Source organism: Topomyia yanbarensis, chromosome 1 (genome assembly GCF_030247195.1).
Source record: "Topomyia yanbarensis strain Yona2022 chromosome 1, ASM3024719v1, whole genome shotgun sequence".
NCBI classification, from domain to species: Eukaryota; Metazoa; Arthropoda; class Insecta; order Diptera; family Culicidae; genus Topomyia; species Topomyia yanbarensis.
In genome coordinates, this window is record NC_080670.1 from 181856754 (window position 1) to 181876785 (window position 20032).

General features: G+C 41.1%; 1 protein-coding gene across 1 annotated transcript in view; it reads right to left on the bottom strand.

Moving 5' to 3' along the window:
* Nucleotides 1-20032, bottom strand: part of LOC131683655 (chaoptin) — a 179286-nt gene that overhangs the window by 13217 nt on the left and 146037 nt on the right. The window contains exons 2-3 of the mRNA XM_058965820.1: nucleotides 7469-8589; nucleotides 6610-7411 (exon numbers count right to left, since the gene is read on the bottom strand). Of these exons, the coding sequence (XP_058821803.1) occupies nucleotides 6610-7411; nucleotides 7469-8589 (1923 nt within the window). The remainder of the gene's footprint in view (nucleotides 1-6609; nucleotides 7412-7468; nucleotides 8590-20032) is intronic.

Below are 20032 nucleotides of genomic sequence, written 5' to 3' on the forward strand. Positions count from 1 at the left end.
TTATCCCAGCAAAAGGGTAGGGATCAAGGCAGTTAAATCACAGACTAACAGACATAACACTTAAAAACAAAGCTTCGCCCGCTTTAACGGTCATTTTAAATATATTTGTAGTTGGGACTGTGGCCACATTTGAAATTATGGCGTCACTGACATATGAACAAGCATATGGGGGATAGACCACTAGTGAAAAATTGCTCCCAAACCTGAGGGGTAACCCACCAGTAAATGAGTGTTTGGGACCGTGAATAAAAGGTGGAGCTAGTGTTCTGGGAAAATGTAGAAAAACTCCAGTAAGAGAACTGCGGAGAGAAAAACAGCATTTTTGGCAACGTATGCCCCGGCATTGTATCTAAACACGTCCAATGTTATAAGGATAGGCAATGTTCGATTGGATTCGTTTTTTGACAGCCAAACGCGAATCCAATCGATCCAAAATGGAGTCTCCGCAGATCTCTTTCTAGAGTTTTTCTAGGAAAATGGTCAGATCGATGTTTTTTGAGGGAATTCCCTCATAGTGTTATGTCTGTTAGTCTGTGGTTAAATGATAGGTGTGGTCGTGATAATTCATTTTCATAAATGATTTTTATTTGTAATTTTGCGTATAAAAAGTGAAAAAAAGTTTGATTAAAATTCTTAAGCATTAGAAAAAAGCGAAAACAGCATATAGCATAATGACCCAATTCGTCAAAATAATACTGGTTACATCGCAAAACGCCATGTAGGTGATTATCAAAAGACTGCCATGTCACGTAACAGCAAAGAAGCGACTTGAGTGAAATCAATTCGTAGTGCCAATCAAATAGCTAAAGAACTGAAAATATCTGATCGCAGCATCCGGCGCATATTGAAAAATGAGCTCAAGGTCAAGCCTTAAAAGTTCTAAAAGATCCATGATCTTTCACCGAAGGCGCAACCCAGTCACCGTGGCAAGCAGAAAGTTAGCAAAAGTTGAGCAAAACGAAATTGACTCTGGCAGCCTTTCTGCCAGTATTTTGCGCGATTTGTGCGAGAATTCTGACAAAAAATTCGCTCAAATGCAACAACCTTTTCTGACAGAAGCGGTTAAACCAACCGATACTGCTCACTTTTATCTAGAGTCCAGTCAGAAATGTACGGCCAAGATCTCTGTACGCTTCCTGCCTCATCTTTGTCAGATGTTTTGCTCGATTCGTGCTAAATTCTACCAGGTAGGAATTGCCAGGATCTTTGCACGGTTTATTCCCGAGTTATGCCAGGGTTCTGCTCGATTTCTGTTAAAATTTGCCAGAAAACGCGAGCGAAACCGAGTTCGCCCTAGTTCAACTAACCCGATAGGATGTGCGCACAGGACTGCCAAACCAAGACTTACAGAAATCTAGCAGAACAGTCTCTGCCAGAAAATTCGGTGACAGGGAACAAGTTAGACTTGAGAGAGCGAAGGAGTTACTTCGCTAGTAATTTTGGCCGAAAGCAAAAATTCCGAACATTGTCTTTTCTGGTGAAAATTATTTCAAAATTGAGCAATTCATATACTATTAAAACGATAGGGTTTACTTGACCGACCGTTTTTAGGACAATTTGAGCCATCGGTTTGCCATTAGAAGACAGCACCAGCCACAAATAATGCCCTCTAAGAACGGTTGGTTTCAAAATCGTCCAATGAAGGACGTTCGTTGTACCAATTTGGACAACGTCCAAATAACCGTTCAACGAACGTCCATCGTTGGACCCGTGTTGAACGATTTTGAAACAATTTTTTGGACGTCTAAGTGGGTGGTTTGAGCCGATGTAACAGCAGATAGGCGCTCTCCAATCGCCTTCATCGAACCTCGCGTCGAATTAAATGTTACCTATTATTGGGAAAGTGTTCTGGAGGCTACTTTGAAGCTGTGGATAGACAAACATTTCAGTCGCGGACCCTGGACGTTTCAACAGGACTCGGCATTGTCTCACAATACACGAGTGGAACAAGAATGGCTGAAAACCAACGCTACGAGCTTTATTACGACCACACAAAGACTTTCGTATTCATCAGACGCGAATTCAATCTGGAGAATAAGGTCCGAAGTGAAAAGTACATCAGTCTCGAGACGCTGAAGAAAGCCTTTGACTGTTAAGCACGTTTTTGGCCATAAAGTTTTTCAAAACTCTACAGTAGAGTTAACCCCGTTACGAAACCGAAACATGGAGTACGTTCGGAACCTGTCGAAAAAAGGCATATTCAACAAAAAGACTTGCATATTCTTCAACTCTCTAGTGGCTTTATTGCTCAATTCCTTTTCGGTTTTCGCTTCAAAATTGCTCAAATGGATCCTTCGTTTCAGGTTCGCTCAGAAATGTTCAATTGGGTGCAGGTGGGGAACGTTGGAGGGTGTGCGTTCTTGGAGACGACTGGGATCTTCAAACGCTCCATCTTGTCCAGCAACCGCTTAACCGTATTGTGCCGAGGGCAGAACACAACATCGTCCTTCGGGTGGCGTTTCTTAACTCTCCGGAAGTTGCATAATTGGCTCACTGAACCAACAACCGCAAGTGCTTAAAAACGATTCCGGTGTATTTTCAGAGCGACGTGAACTCTGTGCACTAGCGTGAGTGTCGGAAGGTTAATAAAGGTCGCGACTTCCGTTAAGTACTTCATACTGTACACCTCCCCGTTAACCGCAAGTTGCGAAGAAAATAAGACCGCTTTGGGATCCTCTTCTCACTGATTGTCAGCCACAAGAAAACCAACACTGTTCAGTTCCTTCCTGGGGATGTGAAATTGCCGGTTCCCTGTCAGTCGTTGTCGACCGTCAGGTACTCCTCATCGTCTATGATCACAACCGCATTGCGCTCCACAGGGAAGGCATCCTTGATGAGCATCTTCACTTGTTGTTCTTAGGTGCCTACTTGCGCTTCCAACACGGCTGGGGTCGACATCCGTTTCCTCATGACGATTTCCATATTTGTCAAATACTTTCTGGTCGCACTGACCTCCCGGCCCAAGACGCGGAAGGATTTCGCAACCTTGCCTTCCGTCTTCCGCGTCAGCGCTTGCTACACCTTCCGGTCATGCAAAACTGTCGGATAGTGGGAGCCTGGCTTGTGCTCGATGCTCTTACCTTTTTCCAGGAGCGCCAGGATCTTGTTTATAAGTTCTAGGCTGTATCTGGCCGACAAAAAGTGCACCACGTTGACGGAATTCTTCTTTTCGGGGAGGAGCCGGCGGTAATTATAAACCATAGAATACGTTTCACAGTATCCATATCCGTATCTTTAACTGAAATCTTCGGCCACCAATCGAGCCTTGTATCGGTCGAGTTGCCTATTCACCTCTTGCTTGATATATAACACCCATTTACTAGTTTTCGGTTAGCTTGCAGCTGTAATAGTCTCCAAGTCTGGTTCTTTCACAGTCAATTTCCTCTTCGACAGCCTTCTCAAGGCACACGCGGCATTGTCTACATTGCAATCCTGTTGTCAAACTGGAGAGTATCTGTATCGCGGTGGTCTTACAGAATCTTTATCAACCACCGGCACGATGTTCTCCCAAAATCCATCCTCTTAATTGAAGCTATTGAACTCTTCGTCAAACAATTCTTATTCTGTTCCGTCTGATCTTTCAGCACAACCGCTGCTCGCATCGCTGACAGTATCTTTCGACCTCTGGTTCCAATTATGGTAGCCATCATAAGCGTATCCGACGACAACATCTTTCCAAAACCTTGCATCGATTTTCTTTCGAAACTCCTTTAGCACATGATCGAAGACGATACATCCGAACACCCGTAGCTTCGAAACATTCGGTTTTGTACCATCCCACAACTCTTATGGAGTCACACTATAATCAATCGCACAAGACGGACGTTTCCATCTGTATAACCGGTGACCAAAGCCGCTTACCAACTCTTGAATCTCCTAGCATTTCCCACTCTACAATAGTAAGATTCGCCAACGCCATTCTGTTCGAGCGTGTATGGCACCATCTTCTTTCTTTTTGTCGACAAAAAGTTTTATCCACTTTCGCACCGGTTAGCTCGAGCCGTGACCATATCGCTGGAATTCAGTTTATCATGGCTCCGCGTGTTTACCCGGTCACCAAATTTTCTGGCAGAGACCGCTCTGCTAGATTTCTGTCAGTCTTGGTTTGGTAGCTCCGGTAGATTTCTGCGCGTATTCTGTCGGGTTAGTTGAGCTAGGGCGAACTCGGTTTCGCTCGCGTTTTCTGGCAAATTTTGACAGGAAACGAGCATAACCCTAGCATAACTCGGAAATAAACTATGCAAAGATCCTGGCAATTCCTACCTGGTAGAATTTAGCACGAATCGAGCAGAACATCTGACAAAGATGTGGCAGGAAGCGTACAGAGATGTTGGCCGTACATTCCTGGCTGGATTCTGGATAGAAGTGAGCAGCATCGATTGGTTTACAAGTTTTTGTCAGAAACGGTTGTTGCATTTAAGCGAATTCTTTGCCAGAATTCTCGCACAAACCGCGCAAAATGCTCGCAGAAACTCTGCCAGCATCAATTTCGCTTTGCTCAACTTTTGCTAACTTTCTGCTTGCCACGCTGACCGGGAACCCATTCCTGCAGGTCCGCTAATAGCACCTGAATACGAAGTTGCCACGACGAGGAATTTGACCCATCAAATTTGGCAGTGACAAGTGATAACGTTCAACTCTGTTCTTTATCGATCATCGTGATCATTTACTCAAAATTAACGAACTTTGTTTGAAAACGATCTGGATCCAGGACCTTTTGTGATTTCCTAAGGGCTTTAGACGGAATATCTATACTGGCCAGGGATACCAGGTATATTTTTCAAATGCCTTCACATTTCATAAAAAAATGTCTTCTGTTGTCTTCAACGGCCAAGATTCTGAATTATTTTGATTTGAAATTTTTATTGATTTTGAGCCAGAATTCTGCCAGAAATCAGTCAGACATCCGAACAAATTTGTCTTCAAAATGAAAAACACGTCTTCACAGCATTTCAAATGTCTTCAAAATGAAGACAAATCTTCAAATCTGGCATCTCTGATACTCGAGGTGTATACAGGTGTACACATTTTTTTCTATGTGTGCATCAGCTGTCACTTTTTTCGGATAAACAAGAAGAAATGAAGAAGAAAATAGAAGCACGTGGTTCCATACTTCATTCTGATTGGTTAGTGATGTAAACATTTGCTCTTTTGCGATCCCGGACGCCATACTTATTTTTACCACGTGCTTACAAGCTTCGTTTCGATTGGTCGGTTTGTTGATTATGTGCTTCGTGGTCCTGGGCCGTCATGATTAATTTCACTAGCAACAAACCAACACATTCAAACATGACAAATGTGAACACCTATACTATAATGCATCTCGTCTGATACTGGCCTAACATTCAGAAATCCGAACCGGTTCCAGAATCGGTTTAACTGGGAACCTATTCCAACTCGGAAGCGATTGATTCTTTTGAACGGATTTCTAGCAGAAAGTGACCAAACTTCCTGCTTGAATTTATTTTGGGACAAATTGAGAGCGCTGTCAACCCATGCAGTAATCGGTTCGGAATTCTGACCCTCTAAGAACGGTTGGTTTCAAAATCGTCCAATGTAGGACTTTCATTTGATCAGCGTTCAACGACGTCCTAATAACCGTTTAACAGACCTCCATCGTTGGACCCGTGTTGAACGATTTTGAAACTTTTTTGAGCTTCTCAGTGGGTTCCGATTCAAAAGCAACCCACTGAGACGTCCAAAAATTGTTTCAAAATCGTTCAACACGGGTCCAACGATGGGCATTTGTTGAACGGTTATTTGGACGTTGTCTAAATTGGTCCAACGAACGTCCTTCATTGGACGATTTTGAAACCAACCGTTCTTAGAGGGTGGCTGGTTCTCGCTAGTACCCAGTTAAACTCATTCCGGAACCGGTTCGGATTTCTGAATGGAGTCTTTATGGATTCCAAATCGAATACAACAACCGATTCCGACTCAGAATCGGTTGTTGCATTTGATTTGGATTCCGAATATTCCGAATCAAATTCCGAATGGTTTGACTGGGTACAGTCGTGATTCGCTGGTTGGGCCACACCTCTGTCAAAAACTCTCCAAAGGAGACGTTAGTAGTGTAATTCCATCTGTTCACATCTCTAATAATTGTCAGATTGATTGCCAAAGTAAATTTGATATAAGATTTTGACATTCAGATGCTTTTTAGTTGGACAATGGTCCAACTAGCGGAGGTCCAACTAAAAAGCGGTTCAGTTAACAAGTGTCCAACCAGCGAATCACGACTGTATTCCGGCTCCAGTGTCAGTATGATTTTAAGAATTCAATCTAAATACAGTCGTGATTCGCTGATTGGTCACTTTTCAATTTGCCGTTCGCTAATTGGACCATTGTCCAACTAAAAAGCATCCAAATGTCAAAATCTAATGTCAAATTTACTTGACAATTAATTCGACAATATTTAGAGATGTGAATAGATGCATTTAGACTATTACCGTCTTTTATGGAGAGTTTTTGATATCTGTCAGTAGGTTCAATTAGCGGATCAAATTCGTTAGTTGGACAGAAGATTGGACAGCGAACCACGACGGTAAAACGCTTTTGCCGCATCTAATTTTTTTTCCCTTATGTACAAGATATAATTTGTTCACTCACCTGAAATGCCTCCGTCGAAATCTTGCTCAGCTTGTTCCCCCGGAGATTGAGAAGCTTCAAACTATCCAAGTTCATGAAAGCTCGCCGCTCGATAGTTTCTATCCGGTTATCATCCAGATAGATAGAATCCAGCTCTTCCAAATCCACAAACGAATGCGTTTGCAACTGTTTCAAACTGTTGTACCTCAACGAAACTACGGCTAGCTTCCGATGGATATCGGATTGGAAGATTCCTTTCGGCAAACTTTCGATCTGATTGTCGTGCAGTTCCAAGCTCACAATATTTTTCATAAAGTGAAAACTACTGTCGCTAAGAGTTCTTAATTTGTTATTGCTTAGATCCAAGGCTTCCAATGCCACCAGCTGTCGAAACGCTTCCTGCGGTAGCTGTGCCATTTGTGCACCCAAACCGTGAGACATCCTTAGCGAACACAACGAATGCCCAATCTCGGCGAAGGCCATCGGCTCTATACTACCGATGCGGTTTTCGCTCAGATCAAGGCGTTTCATGCCGTGAAGATTTGTGAAAGCATGATTTTTGATAGATTGAACACCAGCGCGGGTTATTTTCAGCTCTTCGAGATCCGGACTAAAACCAGCGAAATCTTCCGGACTGAGAGAAACGGTTGGGAGATGCGATATGGCTACAGAGCGCAAGTTCTTCATCACCGACAGTTGCTTCAGCGTGAAGGGTTTGTTTTGGTTTCCGGTCGTGTCAAGTCGAAAGAGATTAACGCCGGCAAACGGGGAAGCGTTCCGTTGGTCAAGCTGCTTTATTAGGTTATCCTTGATGCTGAGGAATCTGTACAGGATGAAGCAATATTGTAGGATTTGTTATGCCAAGTACTAAATATCTTACCTCAAATTGTCGAAACCTTGAAACAAATTGTCGGCCAAGTGAGTCAAGTTATTTCCGGTCAGATCAAGAACTTGAAGCGAGCTTTCCAAACCGGAGAAGGCTTCGGGTGAGATAAAATCCAACCCACAATTTCGAATGTACAACTCCCGTATTTTTGCTTGACGAAATGCGTTATCTTCAATGTGGTTGATTGGGTTGCCATCCAGAAAAGTGGAGTTTATCGTGTCAAAGAAACTGAAGGATATAGACGGGATTTGTTCGATCGAGTTGTACTGCAACTGTAGCACGTCCAGTGTCAGTTTGAAGCTTATTTTGGCGTCAGCTTCGTCGGGGCTCATCGTTCGAATAAGGTTGTGCGAAAGATCTAGAACACGTAGCAGGCGCAGTGGTTGCAACGCTCCGTATGGTATATGACTCAGCAGGTTATTGCCAAGAAACACTTTCGATAATTTACCAAGACCGTCCTTGAACGCAGTAGGATCTATGTGGGCGAGGTTATTCCCGCTAAGGTCAATGCTATCCAAATTTGGTAAACCACTGACACTGCCAGGTAACACTAGAGATATTGAGTTATCCGCGAGAATAAGCGTTTGTAGAGATTTCTCCAACCCCCGAAAAGCACCGGTCTCAATGGCAGTAATGTCGTTTCCTCGCAAATTGAGGAAGCGCAGTTTCTTCAGATCCCGTATAGCTCTGGACGGAACCTCCACTAGATGGCTGTCTTCGAGTGTCAGCTCCCAAAGTGACCGTTCCAAACCGTAGAATGTTTCATCGTGGATTTTGGCGATAGGATTTCTCGAAATGTGTAGCTTGTACAAACCGGTAGCCTGGAAGAAGTAAGGGTCTATTTCACGGAGACCGGTATTCTCCATACGCAGCATGAACAGTTTCGAACTGTTGATCACTTTCGGTATTGCCGGGAAGTGTACATTCCGACAGTCTACCACACCAAGGTCTGGCGCACTTTTCGAACAACTGCAGAGTGCATTGAAGAAACACGGTGGATGCTGAGACACATCAATCTCTCGAGCTTCGGCCAGTGACGCCCAAATCATAATTCCAACCGTTACCAGCACCAAGGTATATCCAAGTGTCATCAAATACTCGAGACCAGCATTGCCCTGGAATAGATTAAATGGATAAAATTAGTATGGAAATTTATCTACTTGAGCGATGCACTCATATTAAGACCAGTGATTAGCTAAATTGAAGTTGAAGAAAAATGCTACCATCTAATCTTCATGATATAGTACCACGTTAGTGTTTCGTCCGTCCGTCGTTGGTATTAATTTAATTACGGGGATGCGGTCACAGCGGACGCTATTGGACGAAGAAGAAAAGCCAAGCGGAAAATATAGAATTCGTATCTTTCTTCGCAGCAGGATAAGGTGTAACCAATAACCGACGCTATGGGCGGATAATCGAACGGAAAAGCTGGTTCTATCGCTGTGTTTGCCATGTTGGTTGGTTGGTTTAGTACCGGACGCCGAACCATCATCCGGCCCTACCAGAGGAAGTCTATTTTATGTCATCGCACGATCAAATTAGTTTTGTTTTTCTTTACTGCGCTGCTAGCCACGTGGGGTACCCTATCGATTGGGCGCGCCTTGGAGAAGCTATCGGATAGCACCGTTCACTGTTAGTGTTTTATTTTGATGAACTAGAAAAAATGATGATAATATGTCCCTCTCCTGGTGTGAACTGATGATATGAAGGTTTTATTTTTTTGTGAATTTAGTTGATTCAAACCAGTCATAGCTAGCGACAATTAGCTTATCAATCGCTGTGGTGCCGAGAGAAATCAACATGATACATACATAATGCCTAATGTTATGAGTTTAACTATAGGTTATTTTATTTCGCAAACAGATGTCCTCCGATACAGGGGTAAATTAATTATTGAAAGATCGGATTTATGTAAAACTAGAATTAATAGGGTTCATAATGTATTTTTTTTTTTTGTTGCTTTGTCAGTTTTGACAGGGCTAGGACCTATGGAGATCTATCTCGCCCTCGTAATGTAATTTATAAAAATAAAAAAATAACATCAAATAAACTTTTGAACTGTTCAGCGTTTTGCGTGCTTTATGCGAGAATCCTGGCAGAAAATTTGCTCAAACGCAACGTAATACCACAGAGAACAGACGTCCATCTTCAGCATTCAACTTGTGTAAAATCTCTAACGGTTTCGAAGGTAGTTGGGATATCCAAACCAGGTGTGCTGCTGTCGTCATGTTTTTTTGTGGCTGAGTTGGACAGAATTGACAGCGGTTATTCCTCTACCCAGTCAAACTAGTCCGGAACCGGTTCGGACTTCCAGCATGAATTCCAGCTCAAATGCATCAACCTATAGAATCGGAATACCACAATTAAAAAAAATATATTCATTTAAATATTAGTAGTTTGAATGCAGATTTTTGGAATTCATCATCTATTTCACCTGCAGAAAATCGAGCTTTTGTCCTTTAGACTTAGTTTTTTGAGAAAACTATTCAACATGCTTACAATCACAGAAAAAATCTTTCAGTGTAAAACCCAAAATAAAATTTTGGGTTTTGTCCTGCCTGGCGACACTTATGCAACTGTGATGCGGTGACTGGATTACATTTGAGGTCATATCTATGCATAACCCATGTAGGATTCCAAATCGATTTCCGAATGGTAAAAGCGAACCGGAGTCCAGCTTGGTTTTTGCCGCAATGCCATCTCCAATGACAACCGATTCCGATTCGAAATCGGTTTATGTTATTTGAGTAGAAATTAAGGCGGAAACTAATCAGAATTCCAAACCGATTTTTGAATGGTTTTAACTGGGGAAGTTTATTCGAGTTCCAATCCCCCTAAGAACGGTTGCTTTCAAAATCGTTAAATGAAAAAAAAATAAATAAAAGGAGGTAAAATAAATTAGCTCCAATACAAATATTATTTGTATATTTTGGTGGAGTACTATTAGTCGTCACGACTGTTTAGAGCACAACCTGAACGGGTATGACACTAAATTCTGAAATAGAAAAGAAAGCAATCAGAATATAATTTAAGCATACGGTACATAAACGGTACTCTATCTTTGAAACCTTTAAAACCTAAACCATGGCAAAATTCAAACAAACGAGAATAAGAAGGTAACTGTAGCAAATCTGCTGGTAAGTGTATAGCTCAGCTCTGGCAGCCCTATTTTGGAAACTGACGGAATACTGACGCATTTCTGCCGGCTGCCAGAGTTTACTCCAAGAGGGCAGGATTACGAACCAATTCCGAAACAGACTTGACCAGGTGTGGTCAGACCAGCAAAACTACTCCCTCAGAACCCTGCGCCCCAGGAAGGCTGCATGAAAAAAGGCTGACGTTTCCAATTGAATGTTAAATCCCGAAATGACGTGCACGAGGTTATAACTTTTTTCTCCGCCATTGTGTAGTTGCTGTTTGAAAGTTGTGTTGAAAGCTTAGTTTATTTATTCATTTAATTCCCCTTCTACAAGAACGAGTAGACCTACGATAAATGTCTTCCATCCCAGTTTTTAACCCTAGAACGGTTTTGTGGGGTACATTTGTACCCCAAAGCTATTTACCATCTCTGTTATTCCGTTACGTATTATTTTAACTGCAGGCAAACTTTATCATAAATCAATTTGATTATTAAACTTCCATTAAAGCAGGTGGAACCTATTTGTTTCACTTGACCAACCTAACAGTGCCCGCTTAAAGTTTGTCAGGGGTACAAATGTACTCCACAAAAACGTTTACGATAGTGTTTTGTCATGTGTATATAATACGGAAAATTTATTATATCTTTTTTTATAAGTGAAATATCGATACATAATAAGCGAGAAACTTGCGTGAAATTGTATAGGCTTCAACATAGCTGATCAATTGGTTTGAGGACAAAAGAGGCAAACACATTCGTGAATATGATTTGTATATAATATGTACTACACACGTACAATGCACTGGACTGTCCCTTCGACGCCTTCCTGTTTTAACTTCGTTACTGCATATTACTGTATCACAGAGAACAGACGTCCATCTTCAGCATTCAACTTGTGTAAAATCTCTAACGGTTTCGAAGGTAGTTGGGATATCCAAACCAGGAGTCGGAATCGATTTTCTTCAAGATTCCATACTGAATCCATTCAGGATTTCGAACCGGTTCCGGTATGGATTTGATGAATAGTTGGGATAGGTTGGTGTGGCGGCGCTAGTGTTTATCGTATATAAATTCAAATGTTTACACACGTTTTTAAATATTTTTGTTCGATCATGGATGTCTGTTCTCAAAGCTATTTAAGCTAATAAACTTCCCACTGAGACGTCCAAAAATTTGTTTCAAAATCGTTCAACACGGGTCCAACGATGGACGTTCGTTGAACAGTTATTTGAACGTTGGTCCAACGAACGTCCGTCATTGGACGATTTTGAAACCAACCATTCTTAGAGGGTTGGCTCGACTCGCGCTCATGGTCAGGGTGGCCAGATAGAATTCCTTAGTATCGGTAAAGTCACTTAAAGTTTATCGTTAATTATCGGTAGGCCGGGTTGTTGTCCCAAAAACGTAGTGTTGACATAGAATTGTAAAATACTGAAAACACAGATCTCATACCAAATCCAACTCAAAAATGAATGTTGAGTAGGATATGTCCAAAATCAAAAAAAAATCGGTAGGTTTCGGTAGTGATAAGAAAATATCGGTAGTTTTGCCTTCGTCGTCTGTGAATCGGTAGCGAAGACCAAAATCGGAAGGACTACCGATAAATCGGTAGGTCTGGCCACTAGAGCATCCATCCCGGGAATTTATTTCCCGAGAATCCCGGGATTGTTGGATTTCCCGGGATTCCCGATTCCCGGGAAATTATGTTTTCTCATTCCCGGGATTCGGGAATCCCGGGAAAAAGATTTTTAATTTATTCCAAAAGGATTAGGTTCTGCAAATGAAATTCTGTAGGAAATATTTTGACCGGTAAACATTTGGGGTGCGTAGTGATTGCAAATTATGCTTTTTGAACTGATTTTCAGATCAATGGAATATATAGCTTAAGCTCGCAGATATTTTTTTGGGATTTTTTTTTCAAGTATATAGTCTTGCTCAAGTCACTGCTAAAGAATGTGCGTATTTTCATGCAAAAATGGATGAATTTGCCGGCTGTTGTTCCGAAGCATTTCGTTACAGTAGCGTTAGCGGAGCGCAAGATATCTCTGCAATCGATGAGCCGATTGATCAGATTTTTCAACAGTTCTTTTAACAGTTCATTTTAATAGTTAGATCTTAAATGAAAGGGCCTGTAAACACAAATTAGCTATGGAAATAGTGTTACTTTCTTAAAAAATCAATCACTGTTTGTTTTAAAAATTGTTTATAGAGGTATTGTGCTTAACTCAAACGCTTTTAAAATAAGAAATGTTTTTAGAGCATCTACAGAAATATTTGGTCGGTTCATCGAATGCATACTTCGTATAATTTGTTTTACCGGAACTGTAATATCTGCTTTATCGTGAATTTAGCATGCCCGGATATTTAAATTTTTGGATGTATAAAAAGTAATACAAAATGCTGTATTTGTCATGGCATGTCATATCATTCGCATTCAAACTCTTTGAAAGTCGCTTTCAAAGACGCACGCTGGATTTTTGAAGGACCTTAAGATCAAGAAATTCAGATTCTGACAGATACTCACTCGTAACAGGAAATCGATGGTAGACTTCACCCATCGCTGCACATTTCGTCCATTATCTGCTTGATTTTAATTCATACTTAATTCGCAATGATGCTGATCCTAATGTGACGGAAATGGATTTCATTTATTATGTTTTCAAATTTGATCGAAAATAATTGCACACTACCCTGAAGCAGCTCAATCATTTCATTCAAGATTATTAAAAAAGGTGCTTTGCATTAAGTTAACATTCCACCGAAATGTTCTGATACTCATTCCAATTTTGGACAGTTGCTCCAGTAGCTGCGTTTAGTATATCGTCCCAGTTATAGTCCTAATCACCAAATTTAAGTTGTACATATATCCAAGAAAAATCTTTAAAAGAAGCTAATGTTATGCAAACTGAGTGACGAGTTATCAAATGATTCAGTGATGTGTACTCCACCCAATCGGCATCTTCTGACAACTGCTTTTAAGACAGATATACAAGCAATCAAACGGGTATGAAAACTTATCAATTTAACCTTTTGTTTTCAAGAAAATGATCCGCTTTTTTATTTTTTCCATATTCCCGGGAAATTTCATATTTATTTCCCGAATCCCGGGAAGCTGAAAACCGTCGGGAAATGGAAGCTCTACTGGTCACCCTGCTCATAGTTCAACCACCAGTCACCCAGTTAAACTCATTCCGGAACCGGTTCGGATTTCTTAATGGAGTCATTATGGATTCCAAATCAAATGCAACAACCGACTCCGACTCAGAATCGGTTGTTGCATTTGATTTGGAATCCATGCTGACTCTATTCAGGATTCCGAATCAAATTCCGAATGGTTTGACCGGGCAGGACACACCTCGAAAGGAAGCTAGGACCTAATCGGTACCCATGTGTCGATGGACCGACAGAATACAATAACGTTGCAAAATTAATTGTACAAATACAGTGCGAATAGGAAGGCAGTAATACCTGGATTCAGATAACGATTATCTAAGCGGAAAAACGCTAAACTACAGCCAATTGTCTCATCGAGCGCATGGTGGCAATTTTATATTTCCAAGTAATTCGAAAACCATTTAGCTCGATTGAAATAATCACAAGAACTTGTTCACTTTCAAACGAAGGTCCACTCTGAGGACAGGAGCCAGCGACGGAAAAAACAACCCGCTGCAAAAAAACTCACCCCGCTAGAACATCGTTTTTCGGCGCTAACGCATCAGTTCAGACGCGCACCGGTGATGATAAACCCGTGGCGACATCCAGATAGTCACACTGCAATTTCTAGCGTCACTTGCACTGCTACGAGTGAATGGGTTTCGTTACACCTAAAGACGCTGAATACCTCTGGATAAAGACTCGCCATCTCAATCTTATTCTTATTATTTATCTGTAAATGTCATTCCAGTCGAGCACGAGACCTGTCAGAAGTCCTCAATCCGAAGAAAATCGCTTCGAATCCTTCTGGAACGAGGGCCATTGACAGGTCTCGTGTTCGATTGGAATGACACTGATAGATAAATGGTAAACAAACGATTGACGTGTCGAGTCTTTATCCAGAGGGATTCAGCGTCTTTAGTTATACCGAGAACGAGTACACCGTTTTACAAGAGAGCACTTTTGCCAGTCATCACTAGTTGGTCTGTATCGATACACGTTCCCGGGTTGCCATAAAAATCCACAGACACCCCAAGTAGCATTTCTAGTTTTATAGCAAACTACAAGTGCAATCTAAGTTTTAAGGAAAGCTTCAAGAGTACCATAAAACCTTAATTGTTACTAGGGACGTGGTAAGTCAACAATTGGGATCCCAATTAAAGCATGCTGGACATTGTCGGGACTACGTGGGATGTTTCCGGAACATGAAGATTATTGTGAGCTCAAGTAAGCTAGGATAACCTACTAACCATAGCCTATAAGAAATCAATATCCGATGAATAGAAATAGAAAATTGTGTATAGTTCTGAATACTGATATGAGGACCTTTGGGTTGAACGACGAGTCACAGTTGAGTCAAGTTTTCGGTTTTTCGGCTCACGTAGTATAGGGCTTTGGGGAAGAAAACCCACAAAGGACACTTTCCTATCCTTGTTGGATTGTACCACAGTTTGACTGTATTGGTAAGACAGTTCGGTCGCAGGTTGTAGTGTTTCGGGGGTCGCGAATTAGTTTGGCTTAGTGGATTGAAACCCGCCCTGAGGAGTCCCAGTCGGGCACGGGAATTTCAGAATTATTCATAAAACAGGCCCTTTCACGGCCGAAGTAAAAGCCTGCCTGGCGCTTAAGTGAAGGTCGCTAACATCCATCTACGGCTATGGCTTTCCCCTTTCCGATCCCGTAACATTTTCTGCTAGAAGAAACTTTGTCCTACTCATCTTCTGGTGATATTCTGTCAGCGACCAGATACCGCGATTTAGTAGACTTCTTGTATACTTCAGTCCGCATTCTGTGCGCATATGCCATAATTGTGGCCAGAAATTAGCTCAAATGCAACCGATTACGATAAACACGGTGAATCTAACCTGTACTGGTTGGTTTTAACCAAAAAACTGCCAGGATTGATCGATCCGGGTTCTTGTTCGATTGTTGCCAGATTTTTGTTAAACTTTTTACTCGATTTCTGTGATTACTATTCGAAGGATTTGGAGGGTTCCTATCAGAATTTTGGCGGTTTCTGATAGAATTTTTCGTGGAGGTGCGAGCGTAATCTATTTCGCCCTAGTTTGACTGCCCCGATAGCACGCGCAAAAATCTGGCAAGGCTGCTACACCAACGATTGACAGAAACAATGCAGAACGATCTCTGCTAGAGTATCTAGTAACTGGGGGCGTGGTGACTGGACAAGCACAAACGGTTAGTTTCATCGTTTCTGCTAGAATTGATTATGGCATTTGAGCTAGAATTCTTGTAAGAGGCGCACAGACTGTCAATAGGAACCCCACTGTGCTTAATTTTGCTTTTCCATACTTCTGCAAAGTTTCTGCGACCAGGACGCGGTGATTGTTTATGAATTTTCCCTATGAGGAACCCAACAAATTGCATCAAAACGTTCAACACGTGTCAACGACAGACGTCTGTTGCATGGTTATTTGGACGTCGTCCAACGTTGGTTCAACGGACGTCCTTCATTGGACGATTTTGAAACCAACCGTTCTTAGAGGGTACCCAGCAAGTTCAACGGGAAACGCCGCATGTAATTCGTACTGGCAGTGAGCTGTCTTATTGTAACATTTGTTAGTTGATCGATATTTCTTCAAATCTGATGAGATCCAGTCCCAGTACTGAACCGCCGCATTTCTGAGGACCAGTTTGCCATCTGGGTTGCTTAGATAAACTCTATAGGGCTCTTGCTACACACACATTCAAAGCATCTGTTGGGCACACATTGCATGTTGTCATTAGCAGTTTCGATGCCGCAATAGTAGATTTAAAAGCAAATATATATTTTTCCTTAATATTTCCATCAATTAAACATTAATAATTATCAGTAAGTATACTTTGAATTGTTGTCAATATGTGAAAAATGTTATTTTGTATTTTTGACATGTAAATCAGTGCCTAGAACGTGTGCAGTTGTTGGATGCAGTAAACGTGGAGATCGTGATGGGGAAAATTGGTTCCGCTTTCCCCGGGTGGATAAGCGTTCCGCTAAGAGGAAGGAGTTGTCCCGAAAACGGCAGATAGCGTGGCTGAATGCAATAAAACGGTCCGATTTGGTACCGGAAAAATGGCCATCTACGGTTGTATGCTCACAGCATTTCATTTCAAGTAAATACAGCTTTTTTCAGTTTAATGTTTGTGTTAATGTGCCACTTTTTTCCAACTAGGGCGTAGTGCTGATCTCATGGAGGAACTGAGTGCTGATTGGGTACCTAATCAGAAATTGGGGTATGTAAATCGAATGACACCAGCTGCTTCCAAAAGATTTGAACGTGCTACCAGACGAAACGAGAACGCGAAGACCAACTGTATGGCTCTGGTCACGATTCCGGATCAAGATGTGTCCACAGTGCCTATCGATAGAGTTGCGGAACTCGAGGATGAGGTGAAAACGTTGGAACGTAAAATGGTAGTTATGAAGGACAAGCACCAACCGTTTCTCTGTACAAGTCTAGACGATTTTGGGCAAAACGATGACAAGTGCAGATATTTTACCGCTCTCAACTACAGTGTTTTCAAGTCTTTGTATGAGTTCTTGGAACCTCATTTGCCTGTACCTAATGCTTCATTAGGAAGCACGAAATTTCAGATACTTCTCTTCACATTGGCTAAACTTCGGTTGGATATAGATTTAACTTTAATAGCGTACATGAGTGGAGAGCACATTAGTACAGTATCAAGGTACTATCATAAATGCATATATGTGATGTTTCAAAGGCTTAAGGGTCTCGTTAGTTGGCCACCTCGTGAAGCGGTGCAGAGCTCGATGCCAGTGAGCTTCCAAAGGCATTTTGGTAACAAAGTCTCAAGTTATCATCGATTGTTTCGAAATACTTACCGAAAAACCTAGTGAGACGTTGTAAGCAGCACAAATGTGGTCCAATTATAAACATTCTCACACAGCTAAATATTTAATCAGAATTGCTCCTAACGGGACAATTATTTTTATATCAAATGCATTTGGTGGTCGAGCAAGCGATAAATTTATAACTGAGAAATCTGGATTGATAGGTAAAATGAAAAGAGGTGATTATATAATGGCTGATAGAGGCTTCTTGATAAAAAATGCTTTCGAAAATACTGGAGTTGAATTGCTTTTACCTGCTTTTACAGTTGGCCAGGACCAGCTGCACCCGCTTGATATAGAAAGAACGCGAAAGCTAGCAAATGTGAGAATTCACGTTGAGCGAGTCATTGCGCAATTGCGTAATAAATATAAAATATTATATAAGAACAAATTTCCGATAAGTACTGTAAAAAAAACTACAAATTTTTGTGAAACGCCTTTCATGTATCAAATTGTTACAGCATGTTGTAGTCTAGTTAACCTGTGTCCTTCGGTGGTCCTTGAAGATTAATTTTTATATATAAATACATAAATAGATGCCGGTTTTCTGTGACATTTGTTAAATAAAAAAATTCGTTTATATTTAGTTTTATTGTTCTCTCGTTGCTTACAAGTTTTGACGTTCGATCTTCTAACCCCCTGTGTAGTACTGACTCAAAAGCTCAGGCATAACAACCATCTTGAAAAAAACTTTCTGCTTTCAACAGCTCTTTCTTCAAAAATATATCGTCACGGTGCACTCTTAATACTAACACATCCTTGCATGTCCACACAACGAAATCACAAAAAATTGTATCAAGTACATGCATCTGCATCTGTACTTGATAGAAATATTGATGATTGGGGTCCATTAGAAATCCTGTATCCGTTGATTTAAGAGGACTGCCTTTTTTGTCAGCTTACTGCTTAATTGTATTTCCATTTCGCAAGCAGTATGGACATTTAATTTCCACTACCCCTTTGCCGCAGCAATCGCATTCTGTAATTGCATCCGGTGAAGCTCCGAAAAAGGGTTTTTCTCCATCCAAGTGCAAACCACTTTCTTTCGCTCGGAAATTTTTATGTTTACCAGCAATCTTTAATTCATATGCCTCTAACGCATCTTTCTCGTGATTGCATCCAAATCTCGTGGCGGTTGTGGAAAACTTGCATTTCTCAGGGTAGCAGATTCTTCTTAGTAGTGACAGAGAAGGATTCTCAATTGGGGTCCTTGTAGCTGCTTTGAATACAGATGCTGTGATTCTTCCAGCTCGAAACTTCTCCCAATACCAACTGGAACTTTGAGAAATGGTTATTACGGCTATTTGTTCAACCAATGATTTCGAGTAACGCAGTTCGCATAATTTTGATGCACTTATTTGATGAAGCTCGCTGAGTGATTTTCCAACCAGGTTGGGATAAAAAAATTGACAAAAAAAGTGCTCAAGCAAATATGGATCAAGATGGAGCTCGCTCCATGTCGATTTAGAGTTGAAATTCGAATGCTTTTTCGATTGTGCAATAAGTTGGCCCATAGATGGGTTTTCTCCATCATTGATCAATTTTTTTACAAAATTGTTTAAATCTTCCGTAGTACATTCAGGTACATGAAAATCATACCTGGAAGTATGTGGTTCTTTTTGGTTAAATATATCCTTAATTTCAGCATAATCAACTGCCTTCTTCGGTGGGGCCAGCCATTGATTAAGAATATCGGTACATGATGGCTCATTATCATCTACTTCTTCACGGGACCAGCATTCTAATGCAAATAGCACAGCTCCTACGTGCGAGCATGCTTCGCCCAATCCCGCCATGCAATCGCAATGTGCGGTTTGGATTGTTCCGGTAGAATGCACTGATACCCAGCAAGAAGTAGGCTTCAGGTTCAATTTCTGAGAGTGTTTTACCTATAAAAGTAAAGAAATTTCTATTTCATGTTAGAGTATGGAAAAGCGCACGAATTTACCCTAGCGAAAACAATATGGAATCCAGATTCAAAGCTCTTAGATCCTAGGAACTGGATCCATCCAGCCTTAAAATTTTTGTATGCATCTAAACTTTTAAAAGCCTTAAAACTTTCTCGTGTATAGGAACTCTCCCGATCTATTAAATATTCCACAACATCATAATAAGAAACGTTTTTCGGCAAGAAACTTTTCGAAAATTCGTTTTGTTTCCACTGGTATGGATCATAACCTTGGCAATATTTTTTGATTTTGTCCGCATACCGGGCTTTAACGCTGGAGGTAAACAAGTTATACATTAAACAGAGATATTTATTTGTAATTGATATAAAGCAAAACAAAATTTCTATTTTAAATAATATCAATAATTTCTTTTAAAACAACTTACACTTGCCGATCCGTATCCATTCTATGCAGCTGTCACTTTTGCCTGCCCAACGACTCACCAATACATATGCGCTGTGCAAGCG